The 21,304-nt window shown below is 61.5% G+C and overlaps 1 protein-coding gene across 1 annotated transcript in view; it reads left to right on the forward strand.

Moving 5' to 3' along the window:
- The window catches only part of LOC132335018 (glutamate receptor ionotropic, NMDA 2D-like), a 30,048-nt gene that overhangs the window by 8,224 nt on the left and 520 nt on the right, over positions 1 to 21,304 (forward strand). The window contains exons 2-12 of the mRNA XM_059861140.1: positions 217 to 650; positions 2,568 to 3,160; positions 4,070 to 4,184; positions 5,390 to 5,601; positions 7,146 to 7,302; positions 9,202 to 9,355; positions 11,584 to 11,709; positions 13,830 to 14,059; positions 17,537 to 17,697; positions 19,066 to 19,253; positions 20,417 to 20,646. Of these exons, the coding sequence (XP_059717123.1) occupies positions 217 to 650; positions 2,568 to 3,160; positions 4,070 to 4,184; positions 5,390 to 5,601; positions 7,146 to 7,302; positions 9,202 to 9,355; positions 11,584 to 11,709; positions 13,830 to 14,059; positions 17,537 to 17,697; positions 19,066 to 19,253; positions 20,417 to 20,646 (2,600 nt within the window). The remainder of the gene's footprint in view (positions 1 to 216; positions 651 to 2,567; positions 3,161 to 4,069; positions 4,185 to 5,389; positions 5,602 to 7,145; positions 7,303 to 9,201; positions 9,356 to 11,583; positions 11,710 to 13,829; positions 14,060 to 17,536; positions 17,698 to 19,065; positions 19,254 to 20,416; positions 20,647 to 21,304) is intronic.

Raw genomic sequence — 21,304 nt, forward strand, 5'->3', positions numbered from 1 at the left:
GTTACTGGTTGGTACTGGTGGGCGCTGGTGGTTACTGGTGGTTACTGGTGGTTACTGGTGGGCCCTGGTGGGCCCTGGTGGTTACTGGTTGGTACTGGTGGTTACTGGTGGTTACTGGTGGTTACTGGTGGTTACTGGTGGGCGCTGTTGGTTACTGGTGGTTACTGGTGGGCAGGGGTGGGCAGGGGTGAGCCGGTGCCCGCCGTGTCCCCGCAGGGCGCAGCGGCGGAGGCGCGATGAGCCGCCCGGTGCCCGTGCCCGTGCCCGCCGGCAGGATGCTGCTCGCCCTGGCCCTGGCCTGCGCCAGCCCCTTCCTGGAGCCGCCGGCGGCGCCGCGCCGGACGCTCAACGTGGCCGTGATCCTCAGCGGGGCCTCCTACGGCCCCGCCGGGCCCCGCCTGGCGCCCGGAACCTTCCGGAACTTCTCTCTGGACGTGAACCCGGTGGGGGTGGTGCTGAACGACACCAACCCGCGCAGCCTGATCGTGCGGCTGTGCGACGTGCTGTCCTCGCTGCGCATCCACGGCGTCGTCTTCGAGGACGACACGCGCTCCGAGGCCGTGGCGCAGATCCTCGACTTCATCTCGGCCCAGACCTCCGTGCCCATCATCGGCGTCAACGGCGGCTCCGCCATCGTCCTCACGCCCAAGGTGACGCCCTGAGGTGACCCCGAGCGCCTTTAGGGACACCTGAATGTCCCCAGATGGATCTGGAACCGCCCGGCTGTCCTCAGTGCGGCCGTCTCCAGCCTGTCCTGTCTAGGGTCACCCAAATGTCCCCAGCTGTGTCCAGAGCCAGCCAGCTGTCCCCAGCACAACCTCAGCCGTGTCTTGTGTCACCCAGCTGTCCCCAACACAACCTCAGCCGTGTCTTGTGTCACCCAGCTGTCCCCAACTATCCCCAGCTGTGTCTAGAGCCACCTGAATGTCCCCAACTGTGTCTAGGTGCACCCAGCTATCCCCAACTGTGTCCAGAGCCACCTGAATGTCCCCAACCGTGTCTAGGTGCCCCCACATCTCCTCAACTGTGTCTAGAGCCACCTGGATGTCCCCAACCATGTCTATGGGCACCCAGCAATCCCCAGCTGTGTCCAGAGACACCTGAATGTCCCCAGATGGATCTGGAACCGACCGGATGTCCTCAGTGCGGCCATCTCCAACCTGTCCTGTCTAGGGTCACCCAAATGTCCCCAGCTGTGTCCAGAGCCAGCCAGCTGTCCCCAACACAACCTCAGCCGTGTCTTGTGTCACCCAGCTGTCCCCAACAGAACCTCAGCCGTGTCTTGTGTCACCCAGCTGTCCCCAACAGAACCTCAGCCGTGTCTTGTGTCACCCAGCTGTCCCCAACAGAACCTCAGCCATGTCTTGTGTCACCCAGCTGTCCCCAACACAACCTCAGCTGTGTCTTGTGTCACCCAGCTGTCCCCAACACAACCTCAGCCGTGTCTTGTGTCACCCAGCTGTCCCCAATACAACCTCAGCCGTGTCTTGTGTCACCCAGCTGTCCCCAACTATCCCCAGCTGTGTCTAGAGCCACCTGAATGTCCCCAACTGTGTCTGGATGCACCCAGCAATCTCCAGTTGTGTCTAGAGCCACCTGAATGTCCCCAACTGTGTCTAGGGGCACTCAGCTCTCCCCAGCTGTGTCTAGAGCCACCTGAATGTCCCCAACCATGTCTAGGGGCACCCAACTATCTCCAGCTGTGTCTAGAGCCACCTGAATGTCCCCAACCGTGTCTAGGGGCACTCAGCTCTCCCCAGCTGTGTCTAGAGCCACCTAAATGTCCCCAGCTGTGTCTAGGTGCACCCAACTATCCCCAGCTGTGTCTAGGACCACCTAAATGTCCCCAACTCTATGACATCCCAGCTGTGTCTAGAGTCACCTGAATGTCCCCAACCATGTCTAGGTGCACCCAACTATCCCCAGCTGTGTCTAGAGTCACCTGAATGTCCCCAACTCTATGACACCCCAACTGTGTCTAGAGTCACCTGAATGTCCCCAACTGTGTCTAGGTACCCCCACATCTCCTCAACTGTGTCTAGAGCCACCTGAATGTCCCCAACCATGTCTAGGTGCACCCAACTATCTCCAGTTGTGTCTAGAGCCACCTGAATGTCCCCAACTGTGTCTAGGTGCACCCAGCTCTCCTCAACTGTGTCTAGAGCCACCTGAATGTCCCCAACCCAACCCCAACCATGTCTAGGGCCACCCAGCAATCTCCAGCTGTGTCTAGGACCGCCTGGATGTCCCCAACTCTATCAAATCCCAGCTGTGTCTAGAGTCACCTGAATGTCCCCAACTCTATGACATCCCAACTGTGTCTAGAGTCACCTGAATGTCCCCAACCCAACTGTCCCCAAGCCCCCACCATGTGCAGTGTCACCCAAACATCCCCAACCACGTGTAGATCCACCCAGCTGTCCCCACTCCTGGTCCCCAAACCCCAACCACCTTCCAGCCCCACCTGCCCATCCTCAGCCCATCCCTAACCCCAGCCACCTCTAGCGTGACCCGACTGTCCCCAACGTGACTGTCCCCACCCTGTGTCCTCCCCCACCCCACCACAGGAGAAGGGCTCCACCTTCCTGCAGCTGGGCTCCTCCACGGAGCAGCAGCTCCAGGTGATCTTCGAGGTGCTGGAGGAGTACGACTGGACGGCCTTCGCCGTGGTCACCACGCTGCTGCCCGGCTACGAGGACTTCGTGGACTACGTGGAGGTGCTGACCGACAGCAGCTTCATCGGCTGGGAGCACCGCGGCGTGGTCACCCTGAACCTGACCGACGACCCCGAGGGCGCGCGGACGCGCCGGCAGCTGCGCGAGGTGTCGGCGCAGATCCGCCTGCTCTACTGCTCGCGCGACGAGGCCGAGGCCGTGTTCCGCGCCGCCCGCGACGCCGGCCTCGCCGGGCCCGGCTACATCTGGTTCGTGGTGGGCACCAACCTGGGGGGCAGCGAGCAGCTGCCCGAGCACGCGCCCGCCGGGCTGTTCGCCGTGCTGTCGGCCGGCTGGCGCGACGACCTGCAGCACCGCGTGCGCAACGGCGTGGCCATCGTGGCCAAGGGCGCCGAGGCGCTGCTGCGCGACTACGGCTTCATCCCCGAGTTCAACAACGACTGCCGCGCGCCCAACGTCACCCAGATCAACGACAACCTGCACAGGTGGCGCCGCTCGGGGCGGGTGGTGCTGCCGGGCGGGGCTTGGGGGTGTTGGGGAGGTACTGGTGGCTCTGGATGGGGTTGGGGTGGGTTGGGGACACTCAGGTGGTTCTAGATGGGGTTGGGGACACTCAGGTGGCTCTAGACGTGGTTGGGGTTAGGTTGGGGAGGTACTGGTGGCTCTAGATGGGGTTGGGTTGGGGACACTCAGGTGGCTCTGGATGGGATTAGGTTGGGTTGGGGACACTCAGGTGGCTCTGGATGGGGTTAGGTTGGGTTGGGGACACTCAGGTGTCTCTAGACATGGTTGGGGTCAGGCTGGGGACATTCAGGTGGTTCTAGGCGTGGTTCTAGATATGGTTGGGGTTAGGTTGGGGACGCTCAGGTGGCTCTAGATGGGGTTGGGGTTGGGTTGGGGACGCTCAGGTGGCTCTAGATGGGGTTGGGGTTGGGTTGGGGACGCTCAGGTGGCTCTAGATGGGGTTGGGGTGAGGTTGGGGACACTCAGGTGGCTCTAGATGGGGTTGGGGTTAGGTTGGGGACACTCAGGTGGCTCTAGACATGGTTGGGGTTGGGTTGGGGACACTCAGGTGGCTCTAGATGGGGTTGGGGTTGAGTTGGGGACATTCAGGTGGCCCTGGACACACTCGGGGTCAGGTTGGGGACATTCAGGTGACACTAGACATGCTCGGGGTCAGGTTGGGAACATTCAGGTGACCCTGAACACACTCGGGGTCAGGTTGGGGACATTCAGGTGGCCCTGGACACACTTGGGGTCAGGCTGGGGACATTCGGGTGACCCTGGACACACTCGGGGTCATGTTGGGGACATTCAGGTGACCCTGAACACGCTTGGGGTCAGGTTGGGGACATTCAGGTGACACTAAACGTGCCCGGGGTCCTGTTGGGCAGGTACTTCATGAACATCACGTGGGGACAGAAGGATTTCTCCTTCAACGAGGACGGGTACCTGGTGAACCCCTCGCTGGTCGTCATCTCCCTCAACAAGGAGCGCACCTGGGAGGTGGTGAGTGCCACCCACGGGGACAGGGATGTCACCCACAGGGACAGGGATGTCCCCAGGGCACCTCTCTGCTCGGCGTTGGGGTTCCGGGCACGGTGACAATGCCACCACAGCGTCCCCAGGGCTCGGTGCCATCTGCTCTCCACCGTCCCTCCCCCTCATCCCGCTGTCACGCTGTGTTGTCACAACAACGTGGCACCCGGGGGTGGCACTGACACCTGGGCAGTGACGGGGACATGGCTCGGCCTCCTGCCCTGTCCCGGGGACACCTTGGCTGGCTGCCCACCCAGGTGATCCTGTCATTGTCCCCAGCAGTAATGTCCCATCATGGTGACACCGTGTCCTCTTCCCCATTTCCCTACCACGGTGACAGCACCATTGTCCCCAACGGTGACACCCTGGCACGGGGACATTTCCCAGCCTGTTACCCCTAGCAGTGACACCTTGCCATGGTGACATCCCAGCACGGTCTGTCACCCTCTGGGTGTCCCCACCTGTCCCCAGGTGGGCAGCTGGGAGCAGCAGGTGCTGAGGCTCAAGTACCCGGTGTGGTCACGGTGTGGGAGGTGACACCTTGGCCTGTCCCCACGTGTCCCCACGTGTCCCCACGTGTCCCCAGGTGGGCAGCTGGGAGCAGCAGGTGCTGAGGCTCAAGTACCCAGTGTGGTCACGGTGTAGGTGGTGACATTGCAGGTGGTGACACCTTCTGGGTGGTGACACCTTGGCCTGTCCCTCGTGTCCCCACGTGTCCCCACGTGTCCCCAGGTGGGCAGCTGGGAGCAGCAGGTGCTGAGGCTCAAGTACCCGGTGTGGTCACGGTGTAGGAGGTGACATCCCATCATGGTGACACCTTGGCCTGTCACCCTCTGGGTGTCCATCCCCACGTGTCCCCACGTGTCCCCACGTGTCCCCACGTGTCCCCACGTGTCCCCAGGTGGGCAGCTGGGAGCAGCAGGTGCTGAGGCTCAAGTACCCGGTGTGGTCACACTGTAGGAGGTGACACCTTGGCCTGTCCCCACGTGTCCCCACGTGTCCCCCCGTGTCCCCACGTGTCCCCCCAGGTGGGCAGCTGGGAGCAGCAGGTGCTGAGGCTCAAGTACCCGGTGTGGTCACGGTGTAGGAGGTGACATTGTATGTGGTGACACAGTGTAGGAGGTGACACCTTGGCCTGTCCCCACGTGTCCCCACGTGTCCCCCCATGTCCCCAGGTGGGCAGCTGGGAGCAGCAGGTGCTGAGGCTCAAGTACCCGGTGTGGTCGCGCTACGGACGGTTCCTGCAGCCCGTGGAGGACGGGCGGCACCTGACGGTGGCCACGCTGGAGGAACGTCCCTTTGTCATCGTGGAGAACATCGACCCCGCCACCGGCACCTGCATCCGCGACTCCGTGCCCTGCCGGCACCAGCTCAACCGCACCGCCAGGTGGGGACACCTGGGACACCTGGGGGACACCTGGGGGACAGCTGGGGGACACCTGGGGGACACCTGGGACACCTAGGGGACACCTGGGACACCTAGGGGACACCTGGGACAGCTGGGGAACACCTGGGGGACACCTGGGACACCTAGGGGACACCTGGGACAGCTGGGGGACAGCTGGGGAACACCTGGGGGACAGCTGGGACACCTAGGGGACACCTGGGACAGCTGGGGGACAGCTGGGGGACACCTGGGACACCTGGGGGACACCTGGGGGACAGCTGGGGAACACCTGGGGGACAGCTGGGGAACACCTGGGGAACACCTGGGACACCTAGGGGACACCTGGGACAGCTGGAGGACAGCTGGGGGACACCTGGGGGATACCTGGGACAGCTGGGGGACACCTGGGGGACAGCTGGGGGTGGCTCTGCCAGGTGGGGGACACCTGGGACAGCTGGGGGACACCTGGGACAGCTGAGGATGGCACTGACAGGTGGGGGACACATGGGACACCTGGGGGACACCTGGGGGACAGCTGGGGAACACCTGGGGAACACCTGGAACAGCTGGGGGTGGCACTGCCAGGTGGGGGACATGTGGGACAGCTGGGGGACAGCTGGGGGACACCTGGGGGTGGCACTGCCCGGGTGGGGGGACACCTGGGTCAGGTGGGGGTGGCATCATCAGGTGGGGGACACACCTGTGTTCTGGAGGTGTTCTCTGTCCCCCTGGAGGTGACACTTTGACCATGGGGGTGTCCCTGGCACCCTGGGGGTGTCCCCAAGACCCTGAGGGTGTCCCCAAAGCCCTGGGGGTGTCCCCAAGACCCTGAGGGTGTCCCCAAGACTCTGGGGGTTTCCCCAGGACCCTGGGGGTGTCCCCAAGACCCTGAGGGTGTCCCCAAGGCCCTGGGGGTGTCCCCAAGGCCCTGGGGGTGTCCCCACCACCCTGAGGGTGTCCCCAAGACCCTGGGGGTGTCCCCAAGACTCTGGGGGTGTCCCCAAGGCCCTGGGGGTGTCCCCAAGACCCTGGTGGTGTCCCCAAGACCCTGACAGTGTCCCCAAGGCCCTGGGGGTGTCCCCAAGACCCTGAGGGTGTCCCCAAGACTCTGGGGGTGTCCCCAAGGCCCTGGGGGTGTCCCCAAGACCCTGGTGGTGTCCCCAAGGCCCTGGGGTGTCCCCACCACCTTGAGGGTGTCCCCAAGGCCCTGGGGGTGTCCCCAAGGCCCTGGTGGTGTCCCCAAGACCCTGACGGTGTCCCCAAGACCCTGGGGGTGTCCCCAAGACCCTGAGGGTGTCCCCAAGACTCTGGTGGTGTCCCCAAGACTCTGGGGGTGTCCCCAAGACCCTGGGGGTGTCCCCAAGACTCTGGGGGTGTCCCCAAGACCCTGGGGGTGTCCCCAAGACCTTGAGGGTGTCCCCAAGACCCTGGGGGTGTCCCCAAGACTCTGGAGGTTTCCCCACCACCTTGAGGGTGTCCCCACCACTCTGGGGGTGTCCCCAAGGCCCTGGGGGTGTCCCCATCACTCTGGGGGTCCCCTGCAGCCCCCCGCCCTTTGAGAAGAAGTGCTGCAAAGGTTTCTGCATCGACATCCTGAAGCGCCTGGCGCGGGCCCTGGGCTTCACCTACGACCTGTACCTGGTCACCAACGGCAAGCACGGCAAGAAGATCGATGGCGTCTGGAACGGCATGGTGGGGGAGGTGGGACCCCCCAAAACACCTCCCTGCACCCCAAAAACACCCCTTTGTGCCCCAAAAATACCCCAAAGCCACCATGGAGACCCCATGGCGATGGGGGATAGGGAGAGACCCCCAGGGAGGGCATGGGGGGAGGTGGGACCCCCCAAAACACCTCCCTGCACCCCAAAAACACCCCTCTGTACCCCAAAAATACCCCTCTGCACCCCAAAAATACCCCTCTGCTCCCCAAAAATACACCTCTGCACCCCAAAAATACCCTTCTGCCCTCCAAAAATACCCCTTTGTGCCCCAAAAATACCCCTTTGTGCCCCAAAAATACCTCTCTGCACCCCAAAAATACCCCTTTGTGCCCCAAAAATACCCCTCTGCACCCCAAAAATACCCCTCTGCACCCCAAAAATACCCCTTTGTGCCCCAAAAATACCCCTCTGTACCCCAAAAATACCCCTCTGTACCCCAAAATACCCCTTTGTGCCCCAAAAATACCCCTCTGCACCCCAAAAATACCCCTCTGCACCCCAAAAATACCCCTTTGTGCCCCAAAAATACCCCTCTGTACCCCAAAAATACCCCTCTGTACCCCAAAATACCCCTTTGTGCCCCAAAAAACCCCTCTGCACCCCAAAAATACCCCTCTGTACCCCAAAAATACCCCTTTGTGCCCCAAAAATACCCCTTTGTGCTCCAAAAATACCGCTCTGCACCCCAAAAATACCCCTTTGTTCCCCAAAAATACCCCTTTGTGCCCCAAAAATACCCCTCTGCACCCCAAAAATACCCCTTTGTACCCCAAAAATACCCCTCTGCACCCCAAAAATACCCAAAATACCCCTTTGTGCCCCAAAAATACCCCTCTGTACCCCAAAAATACCCCTCTGCACCCCAAAAATACCCTCTGCACCCCAAAAATACCCCTCTGCACCCCGAAAATACCCCTCTGTGCCCCAAAAATACCCCTCTGCACCCCAAAAATACCCCTCTGTGCCCCAAAAATACCCCTCTGCACCCCAAAAATACCCTCTGCACCCCAAAAATACCCCTTTGTACCCCAAAAATACCCCTTTGTGCCCCAAAAATACCCCTCTGTACCCCAAAAATACCCTCTGCACCCCAAAAATACCCCTCTGCACCCCAAAAATACCCCTTTGTGCCCCAAAAATACCCCTTTGTACCCCAAAAATACCCCTTTGTGCCCCAAAAATACCCCTCTGTACCCCAAAAATACCCTCTGCACCCCAAAAATACCCCTCTGCACCCCAAAAATACCCCTTTGTGCCCCAAAAATACCCCTCTGTACCCCAAAATACCCCTTTGTGCCCCAAAAATACCCCTCTGCACCCCAAAAATACCTCTCTGCACCCCAAAAATACCCCTCTGCACCCCAAAAATACCCCTCTGCACCCCAAAAATACCCCTTTGCACCCCAAAAATACCCCTTTGTGCCCCAAAAATACCCCTCTGCACCCCAAAAATACCCCTTTGTGCCCCAAAAATACCCCTTTGTGCCCCAAAAACTGCTCCCTGCACCCCAAAAATACCCCTCTGTACCCCAAAAATACCCCTCTGCACCCCAAAAATACCCCTCTGTGCCCCAAAAAATACCCTCTGCACCCCAAAAATACCCCTTTGTGCCCCAAAAATACCCCTCTGTGCCCCAAAAATACCCCTTTGTGCCCCAAAAATACCCCTCTGCACCCCAAAAATCCCCCTCTGCACCCCAAAAATACCCCAAACCCACCATGGAGACCCCGTGGCGATGGGGGCTGGGGAGAGACCCCCAGGGAAGGCAACCAAGGAGGGCTGGGGAGGGCAGGAGAGGACCCCAAAAAAAGTCCCCTGACCACACCCCTCTGACCACACCCCTGACCACGCCCCCTGACCACGCCCTGCCCCGCCCAGGTGTTCTACCGCCGCGCGGACATGGCCATCGGCTCGCTGACCATCAACGAGGAGCGCTCCGAGATCATCGACTTCTCCGTGCCCTTCGTGGAGACCGGCATCAGCGTCATGGTGTCCCGCAGCAACGGCACCGTGTCCCCCTCCGCCTTCCTGGGTACCCCAAAACCCCAAAGGGACCCCAAAATCCTGATTGGGATCCCCCAAACCCAACTGGGATCCCACAAATCCCAACCGGCATCAGCGTCATGGTGTCCCGCAGCAACGGCACCGTGTCCCCCTCCGCCTTCCTGGGTACCCCAAAACCCCAAAGGGACCCCAAAATCCCAAAGGGACCCCAAAATCCGGATTGGGACCCCAAAATCCCAACTGGGATCCCCCAAAATCCCAACCGGCATCAGCGTCATGGTGTCCCGCAGCAACGGCACCGTGTCCCCCTCCGCCTTCCTGGGTACCCCAAAATCCCGATTGGGACCCCAAAACCCCAAAGGGACCCCAAAATCCAACTGGGATCCCCCAAACCCAACTGGGATCCCCAAAATCCTGATTGGGACCCCAAAATCCAACTGGGATCTCCCAAATCCCAACCGGCATCAGCGTCATGGTGTCCCGCAGCAACGGCACCGTGTCCCCCTCCGCCTTCCTGGGTACCCCAAAGGGACCCCAAAGGGACCCCAAAATCCAACTGGGATCCCCAAAATCCTGATTGGGACCCCCAAAATCCCAACTGGGATCTCCAAATCCCAACCGGCATCAGCGTCATGGTGTCCCGCAGCAACGGCACCGTGTCCCCCTCCGCCTTCCTGGGTACCCCAAAATCCTGATTGGGACCCCAAAATCCCAAAGGGACCCCAAAATCCAGATTGGGATCCCCCAAACCCAACTGGGATCCCACAAATCCCAACCGGCATCAGCGTCATGGTGTCCCGCAGCAACGGCACCGTGTCCCTCTCCGCCTTCCTGGGTACCCCAAAACCCCAAAGGGACCCCAAAATCCTGATTGGGACCCTAAAATCCAACTGGGATCCCCAAAATCCTGATTGGGACCCCAAAATCCAACTGGGATCCTCCAAATCCCAACTGGGATTCCCCAAAATCCCAACCGGCATCAGCGTCATGGTGTCCCGCAGCAACGGCACCGTGTCCCCCTCCGCCTTCCTGGGTACCCCAAAACCCCAAAGGGACCCCAAAATCCAACTGGGATCCCCAAAATCCTGATTGGGACCCCCAAAATCCGGATTGGGACCCCAAAATCCCAACTGGGATCTCCAAATCCCAACCGGCATCAGCGTCATGGTGTCCCGCAGCAACGGCACCGTGTCCCCCTCCGCCTTCCTGGGTACCCCAAAATCCTGACTGGGACCCCAAAACCCCAAAGGGACCCCAAAATCCAACTGGGATCCCCAAAATCCTGATTGGGACCCCCAAAATCCCATCTGGGATCCCCCAAACCCAACTGGGATCCCCCAAAATCCCAACTGGGATCCCCCGTGTCCCCAGTGTCCCCGCAGAGCCGTACAGCCCGGCCGTGTGGGTGATGATGTTCGTCATGTGTCTCACCGTGTGTCCCCATGTCCCCAATGTCCCCATGTCCCCCTGTCTCCCTCATGTCCCCAATGTCCCCAATGTCCCAATGTCCCTCATGTCCCCAATGTCCCCAATGTCCCAATGTCCCCAATGTCCCCGATGTCCCCAATGTCCCTCATGTCCCCAGTGTCCCCAATGTCCCCGATGTCCCCAATGTCCCTGGTGTCCCCACGGAGCCGTACAGCCCGGCCGTGTGGGTGATGATGTTCTTCATGTGTCTCACCGTGTGTCCCCATGTCCCCAATGTCCCCAATGTCCCCGATGTCCCCGATGTCCCCAATGTCCCCAATGTCCCCTCATGTCCCCAGTGTCCCCAATGTCCCCAATGTCCCCAATGTCCCCGGTGTCCCCGCAGAGCCGTACAGCCCGGCCGTGTGGGTGATGATGTTCGTCATGTGTCTCACCGTGTGTCCCCATGTCCCCAATGTCCCCATGTCCCCCTGTCTCCCTCATGTCCCCAATGTCCCCAATGTCCCAATGTCCCTCATGTCCCCAATGTCCCCAATGTCCCAATGTCCCCAATGTCCCCGATGTCCCCAATGTCCCTCATGTCCCCAATGTCCCCAATGTCCCCCATGTCCCCAATGTCCCCAATGTCCCCAATGTCCCCAATGTCCCCAATGTCCCCCATGTCCCCTCATGTCCCCAATGTCCCCAATGTCCCCGATGTCCCCGGTGTCCCCGCAGAGCCGTACAGCCCGGCCGTGTGGGTGATGATGTTCGTCATGTGTCTCACCGTGTGTCCCCAATGTCCCCAATGTCCCCTGATGTCCCCCAATGTCCCCGGTGTCCCCGCAGAGCCGTACAGCCCGGCCGTGTGGGTGATGATGTTCGTCATGTGTCTCACCGTGGTGGCCGTCACCGTCTTCATCTTCGAGTACTTCAGCCCCGTGGGCTACAACCGCAGCCTGGCCAGCGGCCAGCGTGAGTCACCCGCTGTCCCCGTGTCACCCCGTGTCCCCAGGTGACCCCTGGTGTCCCTCACCTTCACCAGTGACAAATCCATCGGCTGCTCTGGGCGTTGAGGGGTCATCTCGTGTCCCCTTGTGACACTCCCAGTGTCCCCTGTCCCTGTGTGACCTCAGGTGACCCCAGGTGACCCCAGGTGACCCTGTCCCCCCCCACCAGCAGCGTGTCCATCTGGCTGCAGTGGCCATTGGTGGCACCTTGTCCCTGTGTGACCCCATGGTGTCCCCTGTCCCTGTGTGACCCCAGGTGACCCTGTATGACCCCAGGTGACCCTGTCCCCGTGTCCCCTGTCCCCCCAGGCGCGGGTGGCTCCACCTTCACCATCGGCAAGTCCATCTGGCTGCCATTGGTGACACCTGTCCCTGTATGACCCCATGATGTCCCCTGTCCCTGTATGACCCCAGGTGACCCCAGGTGACCCTGTCCCGCTGTCCCCTGTCCCCCCAGGCGCGGGTGGCTCCACCTTCACCATCGGCAAGTCCATCTGGCTGCCATTGGTGACACCTGTCCCTGTGTGACCCCAGGTGACCCCAGGTGACCCCAGGTGACCCCAGGTGACCCTGTCCCCGTGTCCCCTGTCCCCCAGGCACGGGTGGCTCCACCTTCACCATCGGCAAGTCCATCTGGCTGCCATTGGTGACACCTGTCCCTGTATGACCCCATGATGTCCCCTGTCCCTGTATGACCCCAGGTGACCCCAGGTGACCCTGTCCCGCTGTCCCCTGTCCCCCCAGGCGCGGGTGGCTCCACCTTCACCATCGGCAAGTCCATCTGGCTGCCATTGGTGACACCTGTCCCTGTATGACCCCAGGTGACCCCAGGTGACCCTGTCCCCGTGTCCCCTGTCCCCCCAGGCGCGGGTGGCTCCACCTTCACCATCGGCAAGTCCATCTGGCTGCCATTGGTGACACCTGTCCCTGTGTGACCCCATGGTGTCCCCTGTCCCTGTGTGACCCCAGGTGACCCTGTATGACCCCAGGTGACCCTGTCCCACTGTCCCCTGTCCCCCCAGGCGCGGGTGGCTCCACCTTCACCATCGGCAAGTCCATCTGGCTGCCATTGGTGACACCTGTCCCTGTATGACCCCATGATGTCCCCTGTCCCTGTATGACCCCAGGTGACCCCAGGTGACCCTGTCCCGCTGTCCCCTGTCCCCCCAGGCGCGGGTGGCTCCACCTTCACCATCGGCAAGTCCATCTGGCTGCCATTGGTGACACCTGTCCCTGTATGACCCCAGGTGACCCCAGGTGACCCTGTATGACCCCAGGTGACCCCAGGTGACCCTGTCCCCGTGTCCCCTGTCCCCCCAGGCGCGGGTGGCTCCACCTTCACCATCGGCAAGTCCATCTGGCTGCCATTGGTGACACCTGTCCCTGTGTGACCCCATGGTGTCCCCTGTCCCTGGGTGACCCCAGGTGACCCCAGGTGACCCTGTCCCCGTGTCCCCTGTCCCCCCAGGCGCGGGTGGCTCCACCTTCACCATCGGCAAGTCCATCTGGCTGCCATTGGTGACACCTGTCCCTGTATGACCCCATGGTGTCCCCTGTCCCTGTGTGAACCCAGGTGACCCCAGGTGACCCCAGGTGACCCTGTCCCCATGTCCCCTGTCCCCCCAGGCGCGGGTGGCTCCACCTTCACCATCGGCAAGTCCATCTGGCTGCCATTGGTGACACCTGTCCCTGTATGACCCCAGGTGACCCCAGGTGACCCTGTATGACCCCAGGTGACCCCAGGTGACCCTGTCCCCGTGTCCCCTGTCCCCCCAGGCGCGGGTGGCTCCACCTTCACCATCGGCAAGTCCATCTGGCTGCCATTGGTGGCACCTGTCCCTGTGTGACCCCAGGTGACCCCAGGTGACCCCAGGTGACCCCAGGTGACCCCAGGTGACCCTGTCCCCGTGTCCCCTGTCCCCCCAGGCGCGGGTGGCTCCACCTTCACCATCGGCAAGTCCATCTGGCTGCCATTGGTGACACCTTGTCCCTGTGTGACCCCGTGGTGTCCCCTGTGCCTGTATGACCCCAGGTGACCCCAGGTGACCCCAGGTGACCCTGTCCTGCTGTCCCCTGTCCCCCCAGGCGCGGGTGGCTCCACCTTCACCATCGGCAAGTCCATCTGGCTGCTGTGGGCGCTGGTGTTCAACAACTCGGTGCCGGTGGAGAACCCCAAGGGCACCACCAGCAAGATCATGGTGCTGGTCTGGGCCTTCTTCGCCGTCATCTTCCTCGCCAGCTACACCGCCAACCTGGCGGCCTTCATGATCCAGGAGGAGTACGTGGACACCGTGTCCGGCCTCAGCGACCGCAAGGTGACACGCGCGACACCGGGGGGACACCGGGGGGACACTGGGGGGCAGCAGGGGGACACTGCGGGGAAACCGGGGGGAGAGCAGGGGGACACCGGGGGGACACTGGGGGGACACTGGGGGGAGACTGGGGGGCAGCAGGGGGACACTGCGGGGAAACCGGGGGGAGAGCAGGGGGACACCGGGGGGACACTGGGGGGACATCAGGGGGACACTGGGGGAACATCAGGGGGACACTGGGGGGACATTGGGGGACACATTGGGGGAAACCAGGGAGACATCAGGGTGACATCAGGGGGACACTGCGGGGAAACCGCGGGGAGAGCAGGGGGACACCGGGGGGACATCAGGGGGACACCGGGGGGACATCAGGGGGACACTGGGGGGACATTGGGGGAAACCAGGGAGACATCAGGGTGACATCAGGGGGACACTGCGGGGAAACCGGGGGGAGAGCAGGGGGACACCGGGGGACATCAGGGGGACACTGGGGGGACACTGGGGGGGCAGCAGGGGGACACTGGGGGGAAACCGGGGGGACATTGGGGGGACACTGGGGGGACACTGGGGGGACACTGTGGGGAAACCGGGGGGAGAGCAGGGGGACACTGGGGGGACACTGGGGGGACACCGGGGGGACATCAGGGGGACACTGAGGGGACATTGGGGGAAACCAGGGAGACATCAGGGTGACATCAGGGGGACACTGGGGGGAAACTGGGGGGAGAGCAGGGGGACACTGGGGGAACATCAGGGGGACACTGGGGGGACACTGGGGGGCAGCAGGGGGACACTGGGGGGAAACCGGGGGGAGAGCAGGGGGACACTGGGGGGACATCAGGGGGACACTGGGGGGAGACTGGGGGGACACCACAAGGACATTGCGGGGACATTGTGGGGACATTGTGGGGACACTGGGGGGAAACCAGGGGGAGACCAGGGGGGACACCACAGGGACATGGTGGGGACATTGTGGGGACACCAGGGGGACACTGGGGGGAAACTGGGGGGACACCACATGGACATGTCAGGGACACCAGGGGGACACTGGGGGGACATCAGGGGGACACTGGGGGGAAACGGGGAGGACATCAAAAGGAGACCGGGGGAACACTGGAAAGACACTGTGGGGACACTGTGGGACACCAGGGGGACACTGGGGGGAAACCAGGGAGACATCAGGGGGACACTGGGGGGACACCACAGAGACATTGTGGGGAGACCAGGGGGACATCAGGGGGACACTGGGGGGAAACTGGGGGGACACCACATGGACATGGTGGGGAGACCAGGGGGACACCGGGGGGACATCAGGAGGACACTGGGGGGAGACCAGGGGACAGCGACAGGAGACCAGGGGGACACTGAGGGGACATCGAGGGGACACTGGGGGGACATCGGGGGGAAACCAGGGAGACATCAGGGGGACACCAGGGGGACACTGGGGGTAAACCAGGGGGACACTGTGCAGACATCGGGGGGACACTGAGGAAACATCGGGGGGACACTGTGGGGCACCAGGGGGACACTGGGGGACATCGGGGGGAAACCCAGGGGGACATCAGGGGGACATTGGAGAGACACCAAGGGGAGACCGGGGGACATCGGGGACACACCACGGGGACACAGGGAGGACACTGGGGGACACTGGGGGACACCGTGAGGAGACCGGGGGGACATCAGGGCAACACCAGGGGGACACTGGGGACACGAGGGGGACATAGGAGAAAACCAGGGGGACATCGGGGGGACAGCAGGAGGGTCACTTTTGGGGGTCACTTTAGGGGGTCACTTTTGGGGGTCACTTTTGGGGGCCACTTTTGGGGGTCACTTTTGGGGGTCACTTTTCAGGGTTTGCTGGGTCCCTGTCGGCCCAGGTGGCTTTTTGCCCATTCCAAGGCAATTTTTGGGGTTCCTGATGTGATTTTGGGGTCCCTGATGTGATTTTTTGGGGTTCCTGATGTGATTTTGGCGTCCCTGATGTGATTTTGGGGTCCCTGAGGTGATTTTGGGGTGTTTTGGTGCAGTTCCAGCGGCCCCAGGAGCAGTACCCCCCGCTGAAGTTCCTGATGTGATTTTTGGGGTTCCTGATGTGATTTTTGGGGTCCCTGAGGTGATTTTGGTGTCCCTGATGTGATTTTTGGTGTCCCTGAGGTGTTTTTGGGGTTCCTGATGTGATTTTGGGGTCCCTGAGGTGATTTTGGTGTCCCTGATGTGATTTTTGGTGTCCCTGAGGTGTTTTTGGGGTTCCTGATGTGATTTTGGTGTCCCTGATGTGATTTTGGGGTCCCTGAGGTGATTTTGGTGTCCCTGATGTGATTTTTGGTGTCCCTGAGGTGTTTTTGGGGTTCCTGATGTGATTTTGGGGTTCCTGATGTGATTTTGGGGTCCCTGATGTGATTTTGGTGTCCCTGATGTGATTTTTGGTGTACCTGAGGTGATTTTTGGGGTCCCTGATGTGATTTTTGGGGTCCCTGATGTGATTTTGGTGTCCCTGATGTGATTTTGGTGTCCCTGAGGTGATTTTGGTGTCCCTGATGTGATTTTTGGGGTCCCTGATGTGATTTTGGGGTCCCTGAGGTGATTTTGGGGTCCCTGAGGTGATTTTGGGGTGTTTTGGTGCAGTTCCAGCGGCCCCAGGAGCAGCACCCCCCGCTGAAGTTCCTGAGATGATTTTTGGGGTTCCTGATGTGATTTGGGGTTCCTGATGTGATTTTTGGGGTTCCTGATGTGATTTTGGGGTCCCTGATGTGATTTTTGGTGTCCCTGAGGTGTTTTTGGTGTTCCTGATGTGATTTTTGGGGTCCCTGAGGTGATTTTGGGGTCCCTGATGTGATTTTTGGGGTCCCTGAGGTGATTTTGGGGTCCCTGATGTGATTTTGGTGTCCCTGAGGTGATTTTTGGGGTTCCTGATGTGATTTTTGGGGTCCCTGATGCGATTTTGGTGTCCCTGATGTGATTTTTGGTGTCCCTGAGGTGTTTTTGGTATCCCTGATGTGATTTTGGTGTCCCTGAGGTGATTTTGGGGTCCCTGAGGTGATTTTGGGGTGTTTTGGTGCAGTTCCAGCGGCCCCAGGAGCAGCACCCCCCGCTGAAGTTCCTGAGATGATTTTGGGGTCCCTGAGTTGATTTTGGTGTCCCTGAGGTGATTTTGGGGTTCCTGAGGTGATTTTGGTGTCCCTGATGTGATTTTGGGGTCCCTGATGTGATTTTTGGTGTCCCTGAGGTGATTTTGGGGTCCCTGAGGTGATTTTTGGTGTCCCTGATGTGATTTTGGTGTCCCTGATGTGATTTTGGGGTCCCTGAGGTGATTTTGGGGTCCCTGAGGTGATTTTGGGGTGTTTTGGTGCAGTTCCAGCGGCCCCAGGAGCAGCACCCCCCGCTGAAGTTCCTGATGTGATTTTGGGGTCCCTGATGTGATTTGGGGTCCCTGAGGTGATTTTGGGGTCCCTGAGGTGATTTTGGGGTGTTTTGGTGCAGTTCCAGCGGCCCCAGGAGCAGTACCCCCCGCTGAAGTTCGGCACGGTGCCCAACGGCAGCACGGAGAAGAACATCCGCAGCAACTACCCGGCCATGCACAGCTACATGGTGCGCTACAACCAGCGCGGCGTGGAGGACGCGCTGCAGCACCTCAAAACGGGGTAAGAACCCGGGAAATCGGGAAAAACGGGGAACAATGGGGAAAAATGGGGGGAAAATGGGGGGGAAATGGGGGAAAATGGGGGGAAATGGGGGAAAAATGGGGGGAAAGGGGGAAAAATGGGGGGGAAATGGGGGGAAATGGGGGGGAAAGGGGGTATGGGGGGGTTAGAACCAGCGCGGAGTCGGGGACGCACTGCAGCACCTCAAAACGGGGTAAGAACCCGGGAAATTGGGAAAAACGGGGAACAATGGAGAAAAATGGGGGGAAATGGGGGGGAAAGGGGAAAAAATGGGGGAAAAGGGGGAAAAATGGGGGAAATGGGGGGGAAATGGGGTATGGGGGGGCTACAACCAGAATGGAGTGGGGGACGCGCTGCAGCACCTCAAAATGGGGTAAGAAACCGGGAAATCGGGAAAAATGGGGAACAATGGGGAAAAAATGGGGGGAAATGGGGAAAATACAGGGGAAAAGGGGGAAAAATGGAAGGAAAATGGGGAAAAATGGGGGAAAAATGGGGGGGAAATGGGGTATGGGGGGGTTAGAACCAGCGCGGAGTGGGGGACATGCTGCAGCACCTCAAAACGGGGTAAGAACCCGGGAAATCGGGAAAAACGGGGAACAATGGGGAAAATGGGGGGAAATGGGGAAAAATGGGGGGAAAGGGGGGAAAAGGGGTACGGGGAAAAAATCGGGGAATGGGCAATAAAAAAGGGAGAATTGGGGTGGAGTCTGAGATGGGAGGAGCCTGGAGGGGAGGAGCTTAACATAGGAGGGCGTGGCTTGGTGTGGGCGTGGCATATGATGGACAGAAGCAAATAGAGGAGGGGCCTTTGAGGGAGGGGGGGCTTTATGGGAGTGGGCGGAGCCTGATAATAAATGGGTGGAGTTGTATAATTTATGCAATGGGCGTGGCTTTGTGGGCGTGACTCAAGCACATGTTTGTCATCTGTGGGCGGAGCTTAGCGCACAGGGCGTGGCCTGTAGGTGATGGGCGGGGTTTATGGGGATTGACAGCACCATGGCTGATCCTGTGGGCGGGGTTTAGTGCACAGGTAATGCTGTGGGTGGGGCTTTAAAGGCTGTGGGCGGAGCCACGTGGCCATCACCTATATGTGGGCGGGGCTTAGGAGTATCGCCAACACCGTAGGTGCCACTGTGGGCGGGGCTTAGTGCACAGGTGAGGCTGTGGGCGTGGTTTAGGCACGGTGGGCGGAGCCTGGTGTGCAATGGGCGTGGCCTATAGCCTGTGGGCGGGGCACAGGGACAGCGTTAAGTGCACAGGTGATGCCGTGGGCGGGCTTTATGGTCCTGTGGGCGGGGTCTCCGAGCGGTGGGCGTGGCTTAGTCAAGTGGGCGTGTCCCTCAGGAAGCTGGACGCCTTCATCTACGACGCGGCCGTGCTGAACTACATGGCCCGCAAGGAGGAGGGCTGCAAGCTGGTCACCATCGGCTCGGGGAAGGTCTTCGCCTCCACGGGCTACGGCATCGCCCTGCAGCGGGGATCGCGCTGGAAGCGCCCCGTGGACCTGGCCCTGCTCCAGCTCCTGGGGGACGGTGGGTCTGGGGGGTTTGGGGGGTTTTTGGGGGGTCTTTGGGGGGTTTTTGGGGGTCCTTGGGGGGGTCTTTGGGGGGTTTTGGGGTCCCTACGGCATCGCCCTGCAGCGGGGATCGCGCTGGAAGCGCCCCGTGGGCCTGGCCCTGCTCCAGCTCCTGGGGGACGGTGGGGTCTGGGGGCTCTGGGGGGTCTTTGGGGGGTTTTTTGGGGGGTCCTTGGGGGGTTTGAGGGGCTTTTGGGGGGTCTTTGGGGGGTCTGGGGTCCCTATGGCATCGCCCTGCAGCGGGGATCGCGCTGGAAGCGCCCCGTGGACCTGGCCCTGCTCCAGCTCCTGGGGGACGGTGGGTCGGGGGGTTTGGGGGTTCCTTGGGGGGTTTTTTGGGGGGTTTGGGGGGTCCTTGGGGGTGTCTTTGGGGGGTTTGGGGGGGTCCTTGGGGGGTCTTTGGGGGGTCCTTGGGGGTCTTTGGGGGGTTTGGGGTCCCTACGGCATCGCCCTGCAGCGGGGGATCGCGCTGGAAGCGCCCCGTGGACCTGGCCCTGCTCCAGCTCCTGGGGGACGGTGGGGGTCTGGGGGTTTGGGGGGTCTTTGGGGTCCTGGAGGGGTTTTGGACCTTCTAACACCTCAAAATGACCCCTCAGCCTCCCAAGAGGACCTTTAAACCCCCCTGAGATACCCCAAACCCCCTGAGATACCCCCAAACCCCTTAAAATGCCCTCAAACCACCCCGAGGTGCCTCCAAATCCCCAAGGAACTTCTCCAGGAGCTCTGGGAACCGCTCTAAGACCCAAAGAGGTCCTCCAAACCCCCCTGAGATGACCCCTAACCCCCTGAGACACCCCCAACCCCCCTGAGATGCCCCCCAAACCCCCTGAGATGCCCCCAACCCCCCTGAGATGCCCCCAACCCCCCAAGAAGCTCCCAAACCCCCCCAAGAAGCCCCCAAACCCCCCCGAGATGCCCCCAAATCCCCCTGAGCTGTCCCCAAACCCTCCCGAGATGCCCCCAAATCCCCCCTGAGCTGTCCCCAAACCCCCCCGAGATGCCCCCAAACCCCCCTGAAATGCCTCCAAACCCCCCAAGAAGCTCCCAAACCCCCCTGAGATGCCCCCAAACCCCCCCGAGCTGCCCCAGGCCCCGCTGACCCCGATCCTGCCCTCCCAGACGAGATCGAGATGCTGGAGCGGCTCTGGCTGTCGGGGATCTGCCACCAGGAGAAGCTGGAGGTGATGAGCAGCAAGCTGGACATCGACAACATGGCCGGGGTCTTCTACATGCTGCTGGTGGCCATGGGGCTGAGCCTGCTGGTCTTCGCCTGGGAGCACCTGGTGCACTGGAAGCTCAGACACCTGGGCACACCTGGGCGGCTGCGCTGCCTGCTGGCCATCAGCAGGGTACGGGGACACTGGGGACAGGGAGGACACTGGGGACACTGGGGGGATTGGGGGCACTGGGGGGTTTGGGGACACTGGGGACACTGGGGACATTGGGGGGGATTGGGGACATTGGGGGGACTGGGGACACTGGGGGGATTGGGGCACTGGAAGTTGAGACACCTGGGCACACCTGGGCGGCTGCGCTGCCTGCTGGCCATCAGCAGGGTATGGGGACACTGGGGACAGGGGGGGGACTGGGGACAGGGGGGACACTGGGGGGACTGGGGACATTGGGGACACTGGGGGCACTGGAAGCTCAGACACCTGGGCACACCTGGGCACACCTGGGCGCTGCCTGCTGGCCATCAGCAGGGTACAGGGACACTGGGGACAGGGGGGACACTGGAGGGATTGGGGGGATTGGGGACACTGGGGACACTGGGGGGACTGGGGACATTGGGGACATTTGGGGGCACTGGGGACATTGGGGGGCTTGGGGACACTGGGGGCTTGGGGACACTGGGGACACTGGGGGCACTGGAAGCTCAGACACCTGGGCACACCTGGGCGGCTGCGCTGCCTGCTGGCCATCAGCAGGGTACGGGGACACTGGGGACACTGGGGGGATTGGGGGCACTGGGGGGTTTGGGGACACTGGGGGGATTGGGGACACTGG

The sequence above is a fragment of the Haemorhous mexicanus genome, chromosome 16 (genome assembly GCF_027477595.1).
Source record: "Haemorhous mexicanus isolate bHaeMex1 chromosome 16, bHaeMex1.pri, whole genome shotgun sequence".
Taxonomy (NCBI): Eukaryota; Metazoa; Chordata; class Aves; order Passeriformes; family Fringillidae; genus Haemorhous; species Haemorhous mexicanus.